The sequence below is a fragment of the Pygoscelis adeliae genome, unplaced genomic scaffold, assembly GCF_000699105.1.
Source record: "Pygoscelis adeliae isolate BGI_AS28 unplaced genomic scaffold, ASM69910v1 Scaffold160, whole genome shotgun sequence".
Taxonomy (NCBI): Eukaryota; Metazoa; Chordata; class Aves; order Sphenisciformes; family Spheniscidae; genus Pygoscelis; species Pygoscelis adeliae.
The window spans coordinates 5,793,054-5,807,191 of NW_008824035.1; the positions used below are offsets into that span (position 1 = coordinate 5,793,054).

At 35.7% G+C, this 14,138-nt stretch overlaps 1 protein-coding gene across 1 annotated transcript in view; it reads right to left on the minus strand.

Moving 5' to 3' along the window:
• Window positions 1–14,138, minus strand: part of DNAJC10 (DnaJ (Hsp40) homolog, subfamily C, member 10) — a 25,044-nt gene extending 10,906 nt beyond the window's left edge. Inside the window, exons 1-13 of the mRNA XM_009332239.1 lie at window positions 14,069–14,138; window positions 13,419–13,780; window positions 11,550–11,715; window positions 9,713–9,763; window positions 8,227–8,309; window positions 7,910–8,041; window positions 6,963–7,056; window positions 6,661–6,738; window positions 5,352–5,395; window positions 4,855–4,992; window positions 3,635–3,724; window positions 2,200–2,313; window positions 1,287–1,401 (exon numbers count right to left, since the gene is read on the minus strand). Coding sequence (XP_009330514.1) covers window positions 1,287–1,401; window positions 2,200–2,313; window positions 3,635–3,724; window positions 4,855–4,992; window positions 5,352–5,395; window positions 6,661–6,738; window positions 6,963–7,056; window positions 7,910–8,041; window positions 8,227–8,309; window positions 9,713–9,763; window positions 11,550–11,715; window positions 13,419–13,619 — 1,306 coding nt within the window. The 5' untranslated portion in view covers window positions 13,620–13,780; window positions 14,069–14,138. The remainder of the gene's footprint in view (window positions 1–1,286; window positions 1,402–2,199; window positions 2,314–3,634; window positions 3,725–4,854; window positions 4,993–5,351; window positions 5,396–6,660; window positions 6,739–6,962; window positions 7,057–7,909; window positions 8,042–8,226; window positions 8,310–9,712; window positions 9,764–11,549; window positions 11,716–13,418; window positions 13,781–14,068) is intronic.

A 14,138-nucleotide genomic window follows, 5' to 3' on the forward strand; every position in this document is an offset into this window, starting at 1 on the left:
GGAACTGAAGTGCCTGCTGACACAGCTCTAGTGGGCAAAGATCAAGTCTCTTCATACCCTTCATGTACATAACTGTCAGCAGAAATGAGAGTTTGTGTCTTGAAATGAACTGAGAATAAGAACTTCAGGGTAATTAAATCTGAAGTCACTGCATGATGACTTATTAAGATTTATTACTGTTCTTAGATTTTAAACTGTTGAAGCCCTTCAACACAGCATATAAAAAAGCCTGATTCTTTTGAATATTACATTGTTATACATACTAGAGCGAGATGACTATTGGCAAACATGCTAGGTATCATCTATTCTGTCAATAGTAAACTAAACCATTTATCTAGTGTATTTCTCTTACACTATTTGTAATCTATGCCATTATAAAAAGATTAAAAATGCTGTATGTATATGACCCTTTCTGGGCTTCTCTGCAGGAGTGGAAATTTCAGAGAGTATGTAAGGCTTGTCCCAGCAGCAACCATTAGATGTATGGGATCATCTTTCCCCCTCAAATACTACTAATCTTTTCTAAGTGGTCAAAAACTTCTCTCCTTTCTTCTTTATTTCAGTACTGACGTTCTGACTTAATTCTAGCAAGCTGTTTCTAACACTTCAGAGGCCGAAAAATTAGAACCTCATCTTGCATAATTGTCTTGTGCTGCATTCTGGATGAAGCTACACCTCTTGCTGCAAGCCAGTTTTGTTTCAGGCTCTGTTCTTCAACCAGCATTTTTGAGTCCTTTCAGTGGTACACAGTAACACAGTTCCAACCTTTCCTGGAAGGAAACTGCTACTTTGGAAATGAAAGTAAGTGGTAAAAGTCTCAATTCAGATTTTCTCAGATGGAAGTCAACAAAACATGGAATTAGTTTTAGTGCAGTGACACATGAAATCAAATCCAAGTTCCTCAAGTTGGCAGCACTGTATAACTAGCATGTTAAGCCTCTATGAAGGCTGTGCCTTAGAGCATTCTTTGGTTATCCTACCCAAAGCAGAAGCTGTCCTGATCAGCTTCAGAGATTTCATTTGTGTGTAATTATGTAAATGACGTTGAAATAGACAGAATAGTAAAGACAAAACACATCTCTTGGCATCTGATGACTGCTTACCCAGGAAAAAAGAAAAAACAAAGGAAATGATACGTTTGTGCAAGGCTACGGTAAGGTCAGAGGAAAAATAGCAAATACTAAAACTACAAAACTGTTCTTTGGGGAAACAAATGCAGTTTGCCAAAGACAGTGTCATCTCGAAGTGATTATATAATGATTTAAACTTGCCAAAGTTTCCCTTACCATGATGAATTTCATAATCTCCAGTTCCTTTTCCTTTGAAGACTGCTAAACAAGGCTGATAGACGTATAGTTTGTTGCAGATGGTCGGTGAAGAAAGACAGTCGAACTTGCCAACCTATTTAACAGACAGTGCCATTTTAATTAAGGCATCCTAATTTATACAGATTAACATATTTTGAAAGGCAGTAAGAGTTAGTATAGATTCATTAAAAAAAGGTAAAAATATGGAAAAGTAGTAGCCTTTTTATAAACAACAGATCTTAAGACAATCTTGTAACTATGATGTTGACGGAAAACTATTAGCACAGCTATATCAGGTTGTCTGCTAATTTTTAATTTAAAGGCCAAAATGGGGAATAAAACCTTAAAGAATCCTCTTTTTTTTTCCCCCTCCAAGTAAGATAGCAAGGAAGCAAAAAGACACCTAAAATAAATGTGACATTAAAATTCTTCTAGTCAATGCAACAATTTTTAAAAAATACATAACTTATAGAATAACACAGTCCTTATGTCTTTAGTACAAAGTTTGAATTTGGTTTCTTTTTATTAAGAAAATTTTCAAGATAATTATAGGCTTTTCTGAGTAATTAAAATACAGTTTCACATACATCAATTTGATGTTGAAGTGTTAACTTTTAGTTGTTAACTGAATGGGATCTGCAGCAACATCTCCCATGAGAGAGCAGATTTAAAAGATAAACTTTCCTAACTACTTTTAAATTATTCAAACTGTATAGGAAACGTCATTGCTTGCTTTAAATTATAAGCTTTACTACAGATCTACCATACGATAGTATATGACTTTCAGTACCAGAGGTGGCAGGTGGTAGTGACAGCTAATAATAATAAAAACATACTGACTTGTTCTCTGAATGTAAATGGTATTTAACACTAGATGAGTGAGCAGTCTTACCTGAATATGATCATCTTTAAGTAAAAATTGAAGTTTCTTAAAGTCCTGTACATTTGATTTATCACTCTCCCCAAACTGGAAGAAAAGCAGCCATCGGTGATGAGCCAGACGGTCCTTTAAACAAAGGGGGGAAAAAACAAACAACAAAAAAACCACAACACAGAGAAAAAAAAAAAAAAATTATTCCCAACTTATACCAACTTGCAAGTTCCTTTCAAGTTCTATGAAGGCAAATGCCCAATTATTCGTCTGATCTCTGAGTGACCTCCTCCACTCAAGAAATTCTTTCATGTAGTCCTTCCAGTAAACTTCATTTTACTGCATCATAAGCAGGAAAGTGGAAAAAAATCTGAAAACAAGCTGGCTACATGCTACCCTCTATACTTTGTTTCCATGTGCGTTTCCTATTGTAGATCAAGCTGCGAAGTGCTACTACAAGTGTGAAAAGAGGTTTCCTCTTTTTTTCTCCAAGACATGAGTAACACTTATGACTTCTAATTTCAGTTCACACATAACTTATTGTCCTGGTTTCAGCAGGGATAGAGTTAATTTCCTTCCTAGTAGCTGGTACAGTGCTGTGTTTTGGATTTAGGATGGGAACAAAATTGATAAGGCACCGATGTTTTAGTTGTTGCTAGGTAGTGCTTACACTGGCCAAGGACTTTCTAGTTTTTCATGCTCTACCGACTGATGCACAGGGAGCTGGGAGGGGGCACAGCCAAACTGGCCAAAGGGACATTCCATACCATGTGACGCCATGCTCAGTACATAAACTGGGGGAAGCTGGCCGGGGGGGGGGCCGCTGCTCGGGGACTGGCTGGGCATCGGTCGGCGGGTGGTGAGCAATTGTACTGTGCATCACTTGCTTTGTGTATTATTACTATTATCATATTATTATCATTATCATTTTATTTCAATTATTAAACTGTTTTTATCTCAACCCACAAGTTTTCTCACGTGCTTTTCCAATTCTCTCCCCCATCCCATCGGGAGGGGGGGGAGTGAGCGAGCAGCTGCGTGGTGCTTAGTTGCCAACCGAGGTTAAACCACGACACTTATCAAGGATTAACAAGTATTTTTTTTTCTTACATCACTGACAAAAGACATTTAAAATAAAATTCTCTACAGTGTAGTTGATTTAAAAAATAACTAGAAAGTTACAGTTGCAGAGTGAGTTGCAATGGTGGTTTCTGTGGTTTTCTATTTTCCTATTAAATACATGCCCCCCCGTTACTTTTGTTGTTTTGCTAAACAACAAAAGTAAATGTAGACAAACAATGTTAAATATTTTTGGCTGGGGGGGGTGAGGGGAGGAAGTCATTTTCTGTTAAATAAATACTAGGTTGTTGTATCAACAGGATTTGAAAAATGTAAAAACTAATGATAAATAAAAATACATTATTTAAAGAAATCTTAACATATTTTAAAAAGTTACCTCTAATGATGCTGCAGAGATAATTTCAAAGTCTGGCAGATGCTGCATTACTTCCTGATATATTTCTCTGGCATCCAAGGAGTTTAGAAACTAGGAAGGAAAGTTAACTGTGTTTATTATAAGGAATTACAAACATCAACCTGATCGTTGATGATTAGTATTCAAAGTGTCAGGGAAATTATTCTGATTTGTTCCTTTCCATCAACTGAAGAGTACAGTTAATAATACGTTATTTGATCAACTTCTTTTTCATATCTATAGTTTCACAAATACTACTCTCAGAATACTGCTTTTTAGCTTGTTTTCCCACAATATTAAACTCAGGATACTGTATTTTGTCAAAAAGGGTGCTAAAGTCTCAAATTCAAGTTTCAAACCAAATTTTCCAATCAAGTTTACAAGATTTCCAATCTAGTTTTACAGCCTTCCTTAACTGCACTGTACAGATATTTAAGTTTCAGTAGTTTTTTAGATTTAGGAAGTAATATGAATCAGTAACTCAGAGTTGGTAAGTTACAAGGTTGAAAGTAAGTAGGTCACAAATTTAATTTCCTCCTTTTAAAGATATGGATAACAGTAGTGACAATAAAGGAACAAGCCATGCTTCAAACTGAGAAACGTCTCCCATCAATTAAGGAAGTTAAAACTACCATACAAATGTAGGAGGAGGTTGCAATATTAGAATGTAGCCGTACAGCATAATCTGTACCGACAGACAGCGTAGGAGTACGTTTATCACACATGTCAGTACTCCATTCAGAGCAGCCTTTCTCAAACTTGTGATACCTGGGGCATATTCCTTCTGGAACAAAAATTGCGGGCACATGGCAAATCTCCCAAGCTTCCCCAGGATAGCTAGGTAGCAGCTTCAGAACTAGCTTTTGGGCCAGTCACAGAGCACATCCCACCCCTGGATTCCCACAGCTGCTCGGGGAGGCTCCTGAGGAGGTGGCTAGGCAGAGCTACAGGCTGCTGCTACTGCAGCGTGCTCCTGTTCACTCTCCCAGCATACCAGCAAACTGGGGACCACCTCCAGGGATCACTGCCTTAGAAGCCAGGAGGGATATAAACTCATACCGGGGCATACAAGCTTAGAAGAAAAAAGAAAAAAGCATCTTTTCAGTTGTATATAATCAATCTGAAAATTATTTATACATTCCTTTGTCATTGTCATCACCTTATTTTATCTAAATACAGAACGGCTGAGAAATAACTCGTACCAAAACACCTCCTTTCTCTTTGTTATTTATGGTGGCTCCAGGTGGAAAGTATGCTGTAGTACTAGATGAGATATCTAAATTATCACAAAGCTCACCCTGAGTGCCACAGTCCATCCAGCCTACATTAACAAGACCTTCCTGTAATAAAAAAAAAAAAACAAAACCACAAACCAACAAAAACAAAGAGTATTTCTTAATTTCAGGTTCAAAAATGCTTTTGAAAATCCCAACACAAGCCATTATATACAACATTTAGAAAATGGAAGGAGACCACGCTGTAATTCATTACTTAATGTTCATTCATATTTGATAAAATTCTTTAAAATTTTAATGTTATTCCAATAGCTACTAAGTCAAAATATTTCACTCTTCTGAAAGTTAATGGGTGAAATCTTGGTTGCACTAAACTCAGTGAGAGTTTTGGCTAAAACTTTATGCTTTCACTTCTGTTATTTTAACTGTAACACGTAATGCTTTCAAAGTGAAACACTGCTTACCAACATGCCAGCTAGCTTAAGGCGTGTTTGGTAACTCAAGCAATCTGCAAAATAAAAATGATTTCTTTACAAACATAAAACTTCAAATTATTAATGCACTAAACCTACCCTTGTTTATAATTACCCCTTTCCTCCCTACAAAGGTGACCATTTCAAAAGGCATGCTTCCCGGCTATTTGCCCAGTATTTCAGTGACTTGAAATTGTAACATCTAGTAATCAGCACTTGATGGTTGTCTACTTCAAGTTAAAAATAACATGAATAACATTCTCTTGCTTCATCAACACAGAATTCTCATTTTAAAAATTCTAATATTTTATTTGCTATACTAAGACTGACCTTTAAAATTTCTTCTTAACCAATGTTTAAAAAAAACAACCACCAAACCCAAGGGGTATCCACATACTGTCTTGGAATGAGATTTCAATGGAAATACCAATTTTCTGTGATTCAGATAATAACTCACTATAATAAATATATCATATGCTCTAATTACCCATCCAGACTTTGAAAAGTTACCTTCTGATGCAGACTTTTTTCTGAAATAAGAAGATGCATCAACCTCACTTTAATTGGACCAAAGTTGAAAACTTAATAACAAAAGGATTGCAACTTGAAATCAAGCTATTTACAAATGTAAATCCAAGACTGCAGCTCTGGTTGTTCAGTTCACAGAACAAAGGTCTCTTCATAAGACCCAGAAATCTTTATTTGTCAAAGGTGTAGTGCATTTACTTAGCTCTGCCAGCTAACCAAGGCGACTTTCTCACATACCATATCCAATACTGATCCCAAGAAGGTCAGTGACAAACAGCTACAAAAAAATAATGCAAATCTAAACTCTGTCATGACTTCGGTGGTAAGAGCCAATTACTATGTCCAAACCTAACTTAAGAGAAAATATTCAGCTAATTGTTGAGTATTGGTCGTTTAATGGGGAGATACATCCTTTCTTCTGCTCAGCTATCATGACAAGTTGGCATGCACCTATGCAATACCTGTCATTTGAGCTTGAGCTGGAAACTGAAGTCAGAGGCCTTTTCTGCCAGTTCCCTTCCTGAGGGGTTACACTTGAGTGCTGCTGTAATGAGTCACGTGACTTTACAGAAGCACAATAGCATGATCTTTCTATTAATGTCCCTTTTGTCAAACTGCCTCTAAAACAGAGCTTAAATGACCCACAGTCCAAATACTGTGATCATCCAAGATGTTTTACAACTTTTTATCAGAAGCAAAAGGGATTATGCCACTATCGGCAAAAGTTCTTTTTTTCTGTTTGCCTTACTTGAAAAGTATTTAATACACCTACCCCCATGTTCAGTACAGAAGGTGATCAGCCAACCAACACCAGAAGCAAATGAAGTTTCAATGGCATTAACAAAGTTTCCTAAGAGTGAAACAATTTGCATCAGTTTGTGACTAGTTAAACGTGACTATGAAACAAGAAGGTTTTATATTTGCATTAGCAGATTACAGTAAACTATTTTTAATCTCAAAACCAACACTTAGCAACAGTTGACAGATGCAGTTCTATACATAGTTTCTGCCATATTTTATATTGTAAAAGCAATATCAAGAACACCCCCCCCAAGAAAAATATGTGAACGTTACCTGCCCATAACTCAGTGACTGTGCTTGTAACATACTGCATGGCAAAGTTCTTTAAGCTCTCTTTTGACCTGTCTCCATAATATTTCACTGGTTGCTATAGAAGACAAAGAATAAAGTTTACAAAGTTAAAAAAAGAAAAAAACCACCCCCAAACCTACTGTTTTTTTAATAACAGTATATGCAACTGCGGGGGGCACCCCCCCCCCCAAAACCTTAGCTCTAGCTGTTCTCTCCCTCCCATATTGGAATGTTTGGAATTTAACTCTTATTTAAATTTTGTAATGTGATTTCTTTCCAAGTCCAGCAACACAAGGATAATTTAGTCTTAGAAACTCAATGATTATGTTTCTATTTAAATAAAAATTGCTTGCATCAGTCCATTTAGTGTATGCACAATCTCTGCGTTCAACCTCTCGAATCTTACCATTGTCAAAACGTACCCAACTATTCAAGTGCAATTTGTACACCCCCCCTGGCACCACTACCTAACAAGCAGCTATAAAGCGTGACGTACATAATGCAGTTAGCATGGAGGAAATCTTGTGGAAGGAATTTCCAAGTTTCTTTAGGTACATGGTCATATTCTTTAGACTCAAAACCACAGACTATTCTTTGTATTTGAAAAGTCCATTACAATACTGTAAGAGAAACTGTTCAAGTAGACTTGTTACGTTGCTACAGCTGACAGTATCTTCCCAAATCAGAAGTGATATGTTGCATGGTAAAATGATTCAAAAAAGTACTGTATAAACCAGATATCTATTCTTGAAGTTAACTTTCTAAATTAATTTAACTAAGGCGAAGGAAGACAAAAAGTAATTTATTAAAAGGAAGTAATACATTACAAGGAAGATCTTTATATAAAAGATCTGTGATTGAACAAGTATTAAAGAAATACTCTTCCAGATTTCAGTCTTTCTAAAAGCACTTGAAGTTTTATCACTCACCATTCCAGTTTTGAAAACATACAGACTGGGATAACTGTTAATCCCTTTAATTCGACAAAGCATTCTGTTATCTCCACAGTTGACAGCTCCAATGCGTATTACTCCATCCATCTCCTTAGCAAACTCCCTCCACTAGAAAAAAGGGGGAAAAAAGGATATTTTCCTATAAAGGTATAATGAAAAACCAGCACATATTTTATTCCTGGCATCTTGAATTGTTGTCTTTGGTTTCAGCTTCAGTGTAGAAAGCCACTTTGTTAAGTTTTATGCTGTTAAAAACACCGAATTTTCAGAGTTAATTTGCTGTTTATACATACCGTAGGTGCTAACTCATGGCAGTGGGAGCATCGAGGAGAATAAAAATTCACAAACCACAGTTCTCCTGAGTTAACAGCAGCATCTAGATGGAGAGAAGAAAATTGTAAGTAAGTAATGCACATCTACAATGTAGTTATACCAAGAACGTACATTTTTACTACATTGTTTTCCCAAGAGCCGAATTAAGTATTTGTATGTCAGACATAGTTAGTAACGGTAACTCAGATGGGATAAAGATTGCACTTCACTTGCAAATACTTGCTGTTGTAGGCAAGCGCGCAAAAATTGTATTTCAGAGGATACCAGCACCCTGACTTTCAATATCTGTTCTCTTAGTTAAGAATAAATTTACTCTCTACGGATTAACCTAGCTGAAATATGTGGTAGTGTAAGTCTGGTTACGTTAAAAACAAAATACAAGTTCTAAAAGATTTTTACCCACTAGAACTTTCCATTTCCTTATATCACTTCATGTATTTTCTAGGTTCCACCAGGCAATCTTTTTACGTAAAATCCCTGTCTAATAGGTGAAAATGCAATTTAAAAATCCAAGTTAATATAACTACTAGAAAAGTCAAGGGAAACATAATTAGATACTCTTGCTTATAAAAGAAAACAGCAACAAAATATACACACACAGAGGTTATCAGCTTGAATTACATAGCTTTCAGTCTCTCCATTTTTGGACATAATTTTTATAGTGAATTTTCTAAGTTATAATTGCCTATATTAAAATACCCTCACAGACAAGCCAACTAAGGAATGTGTAGATTCTGCAAATCAATTAACCAAAGCAAGACCAGTTCTTATGGAGAGCATCATGAAGTTCTGCTATCAGAACAGTTTACAAAACTGGTTCAGCATGTAGATCCAGTCCATACAAAGGAAATCGTACTCAAAATGCAGATGAAAAATCACACAAAATCCAATATTTTTTCTCTCTAGTCTCTTTTAGTTATAAACATCTTAGCTGTAATTTTAAAAGAAAAAAAAATTGATGATGTCCTCACTGAAAGTATTATCTTTCCAGACCTTGTTTTACTTAGCTGTGTTTTTAGTATCTGGTGTCACCTTCTGGTCTTGAACCAATTGTGCAAGGCACAATTGACTGGATTTCACAGAAAAAAATTGATAGAAATATAACAGAAAATTTCTATCAAGTGCATTTTTAAACAAGACACCAAAAAATAGTAATGATAAATTAGGACAAACAAAATTTTAATTGAAATAATTTCCTCTTACAGAGCTCAAAATATCTTTCAAACTTAATGTAAACTGTTTATTGATATTGGTCTATTTGCTAACTAGCATTTACCAGGAAGCAGTAAGGGTTTGGTTTCTTTTTGTTTTCTCATCTGAAGATGATTTTCTGACAGTTTTTTATATAGATATGTAATAGAAGTCTATAGATATATGGCTCAAAGTAAAAATTGTTACTTTGGATTGCCATATTGTCAAACAGAGCATTATTTATTTAAGACTTACCAAATTCTCCTCTATCCAATGTTAGAATTTCAGGATCATCATCATAAATACCTATTAAAAAAAAAAATTGCTTTTTTATTTTTGCCATCTTTAAAACAAAGAAACAAACTATCATTTTATTCACAAGACAGAAGACAGAAGACAGTACACTTAAATTGAAATAGTAAGCTGGCAAAGATAGTTTTTACAACAAAGCTATATTTGTTTAGTAATATGTAACCTTAATCTCTTGCGAACTCCCACGCCCTCATGCTACAAAGGCCACCATCAGAACAGAAAAGTTCTTTTGGTGTATTAGTAGACCAGCCACCGAGTGAGCAAAGAACTTGAACTATCACTGTTACGGCAAGAGTATTAGAAATAACATCAACCAGTTGTCAGATTAAGAGTCAAGAAGCTTCAGCTCTCAGCGAGAGAGTCTGGAAGCTTTCACTTCTCTCAGCCTCTGGTTATCTAAACTATTTAGATGACAAAGGCGTTTCAGCCACAAGCTTTTCCACTAACAGAATGTGTGAACGCAGTGGAATAAAGTGGACAGAGTAAAGGTAAGGAAGACAGCTTTTCTAAAACGCTAACCAGTCCTAACTACAACATCACTACAAAACAGTCTACTACTTCAAGTACGCAAGAAAGGCGGTGGAGAGATACCAAAAATAATAGTAGACAGCATTATATTATGGTACTATGGCTACAGATCTTTTACAGTACCTAACATGGTGAGATGCCATTTCACCTGAGGTATAGAAGGATTAAATGCAAATAAATAACGAGAGAAATTGATTTCTACAGGTGACAAGGTACTTTTCATATTACTATCTGTTTATATATCATGTAATATAATACATACTCTCACCCATACATATATAAAAATATCTATATTTTTTATACATACACACATATAAAATATGAAAATATAAATATAGATACTCTCAAATGACTGGTGAATAGACATTCAAGGATATTGTTTCTCAATCAAGCAGTGCAACTTCAGACAGACAAAATTTCTTAAATCTGTTTATCTGAAAAAGTTTTAGGGTAATCTCCATCTTTTCCTGTGATAGTTGCACCTCTGGTTTATTCAATTTCAATTTGCACAGACATTAATTTTTTAGAGATTGGGACATATTAAATCAAACTACACCAGAAAAAAATTTTGCCAAGGTGGAGGTTCATTTCAGCTTCTTTTTTCATATCAGTCAAACCATGTTCCTCAGCTCTCTATTTTAGGTTACTCCTGTTACAGAAGCTCTGAGAATGGTTCATCCCAGCCTTTAAGATTTGTTGAGACAAACATTAAATAACTTGTCTCAAGATCATTTTAGGTACGATTCTGTTATTATTTTTTAAATTTTCTACTACCTCTTTACTGATCTCTAATTGTATATCTGTATATAAAATAGGTTTGACAGTGCAAAAATCTCCTCTCAAAATCCACTTGAGAATAATTTATCTAAACAAAAAAGGTCTTCCTGCATTAAAGAGTTAAAAAGAATACTGATGAAACATTAACACTGGAATTTAAGTGGGGGAAAAAAAAAAAGCTTTGCATTTTAAATAAATTAAACAAGAAGTTAGACGACCAATAAAAAGGTAAGCAGCAGGAACAAAAGGCTAGGTAAATAGATTATTACATTTTTGCTATTTTTGGGTAACCATTAACAGGGTAAATAAAAGACTGGGTCAACAGAGAGAAAATGACAGCTACAGGAGAACAACAGAGTAGGCAGAAATCTGGAGAGGATAGATCAGAAATGTGTAAAAAGATCTGATATAGATCTGAATATTGCATTTACTTGTGACTGTTTCAAGCAAATCACAAACATACATCATAACTTACCAAAATCATAGCGATAGAAGTGCCAGCTTTCATAACGACCTCCTTGCTGCTGATCTTCAAGACCTTTCTCTCCGTATTTGTCATACTTCTTCCGTAGATCTTCATCTTTAAGTACTTCATAGGCTCTATTTATTTTCAAAAAATTTTCATGTGCATTTGGATCATTCTATTTAAGGAAAACAATTAGTAAGTAATTAATAAACCATATTGTACATATAATGCTGAGAAAGTAATCTTTAAAAATATTTTTATATCCCTACTAAAGATGTCAGTTGTGATGGAAGCAGACATTACACAGTCATCTCCAAGCTACAGTAAAAAGTTTTCCTTTCCTGAAGCCAGATGCGTCTTCTGCTCATTTCTTCACCCTCACTAAAGTACCAACTGAAATACAAAGTGAACTGGTAGGAGGCTGTAACATTCTCCAGTGATCCCTCTTCTTTCAACTCTCTTTCTTCAATGGAAGAAGAAAAATAAGTACTCAAGAATGAAGACTTGTCATTTCCTCTGTAACCTTTCCTACTCCCCTAGAATCCCCACTTGTCCAGTTTGAAAATCTCTACTGTAAAGACAGATTCATCCCTTCTGATCTCACGGTGTAGACAGAGGCCCCCTTTTTTATTTAAAAAGCATTCTGGTTCTAGGTAGCTTTGGAATTAGAACGGTGAAAAATCTGCAGACATATTTTGAACCCCAGTTTGGGTTCTGAGCTGGTGCAGTATAACAGCGGTGAGCAAAATCTGCAGCATTCCCTCACCCTGTTAACTTCTGCTTATACATTTCATTCAAAAGACACTTTTTCTTAAAGATTCTTGACTTATTTACCTAGACAAACATGACATGAATTACCATTATGGAATTTGTGTAATGGCTTCATCTTCTGTGTATCATCTTTAATGTTGAAAGTAACCTGTTGAAAAATCTTTAGTAGTATTTTAGTAGTATTCACATACTTGGAAACTACAGAATCTGATCCAAAATGTTATTATTTTGAAAGGTATCAACACAGGGAAAATAAAACTTGCAGTTAATAGCTAAAAGTTGGCATTTCTAACTTTGTTGAGATTTGGCTTTCTCTTTGAGCTTTGTCATGTTCAAATCTACTGTAAAACATGAGCACCTCAGAGGCTTCAGCGTACGTTGTGCAGGCAGGCCCTGAGCTCCTATGGAACATCACTGTCTTCCGGGGCTCTATGCAGGTTCAGTTGCACATATAAAGATACAAATCCTCATATTTCCTCTGAATTTCTGATTATTTCATGAAATCTTGAGGAAACACTGATGACGTTTGAATTTAAAAATGATTTCTTTGTACTTCAGAAAATGCGGTAGCACAGACTGAGCCATCCCCAGTCTTCTCTCTCTAGCTAGTCTAGTGCTCCCTATTACCCTCCCTTGTTACGCCTTGTCAGTCCCAGAATTTCTGCTTTGTCCTTTTTGTGATACTTGGAGACTGATGTCTCGGTACAGGCTGGTGGTGTCTGCTGTTTAGATGAGACTTCATCTTAGGGAAACAGTAAGTTCCCCTAAGCTAAATGGAAAGAGACTAACTCATCAGTTTACCAACAAGGTAATATGGTACAGATGTAAGTTTTCCTCTATGTACAAAAATATAATTGAGAATGATCTTGCCTCTTTTTTTTTTACTACAGCAATTTAATATGGCCCAAATTCAACACGACCATGTAGGACCACTATATCCCTTTCTGTAAGTTTTCTCTGCAGAAAATCTGAGCTGAACCATGTTATCAGGTTGTTACGTTACTTCACAAGAACTGAGAAACATTTTAGATAAATTAAAACCACTTTTTGTTTAAACAGTAAGATCCATTAACTCAACAACTTTGACCTGTTAAAGATGTAACCTACCTGATTTTTATCAGGGTGCAACTTTAATGCCAGTTTTTTGAATGCTTGTCGTATTTCTCTACTACTTGCTTCTTTGGATACTCCAAGTAAACTATAGTAGTCCTGATCAGTGCACGCAAGAACTATTACACATACTAAAACTAGCAATAAAGATCTTTTCAAATATCTAATACAATCTGCTTTGGATACTAAGAACTCCATTACGAAGCTTTTGGAAAGTTTACAGGTTCTGATTCGAGCAGGCTTTGGGAAGAGTCTCCAGTAAATCTGCCAACGTTCAGAGATACAGCCGTATTTATGACAGAGCTCTTCAAAACGCTGGTTGTCCTACTTCATGTCACAAGTCTTGCAAAAGTTACAACCTATAAGAGGGGGGGAAAGCAATTAAGTACATTTTCCTACTTATTCAATAAATAGAAGTTAGTAAAGAACCCCATCGCCAGCTTGTGCAGACTGCACACAAAGATTAAGTTTCTTGATGGCTAATTACCTGCTTTCTGAAGACGGCACAGTGACAGACCATCTCTTGATTATGTATATTGTGAGTGAGGTAATCATGCAAAGCTTTGCTGAACGACACCAAATACCTGCCACTTACATCACATTAAAAAAAGCGGTTTTAGCGCGGCTCACTTTTCCTTCAAACTTACTTTTACTACCGCAGGGGGACATTTCTTCCGAAAGGACCGGGTAGCTTTGAGCCAGCAGCCGCTCCGGGGT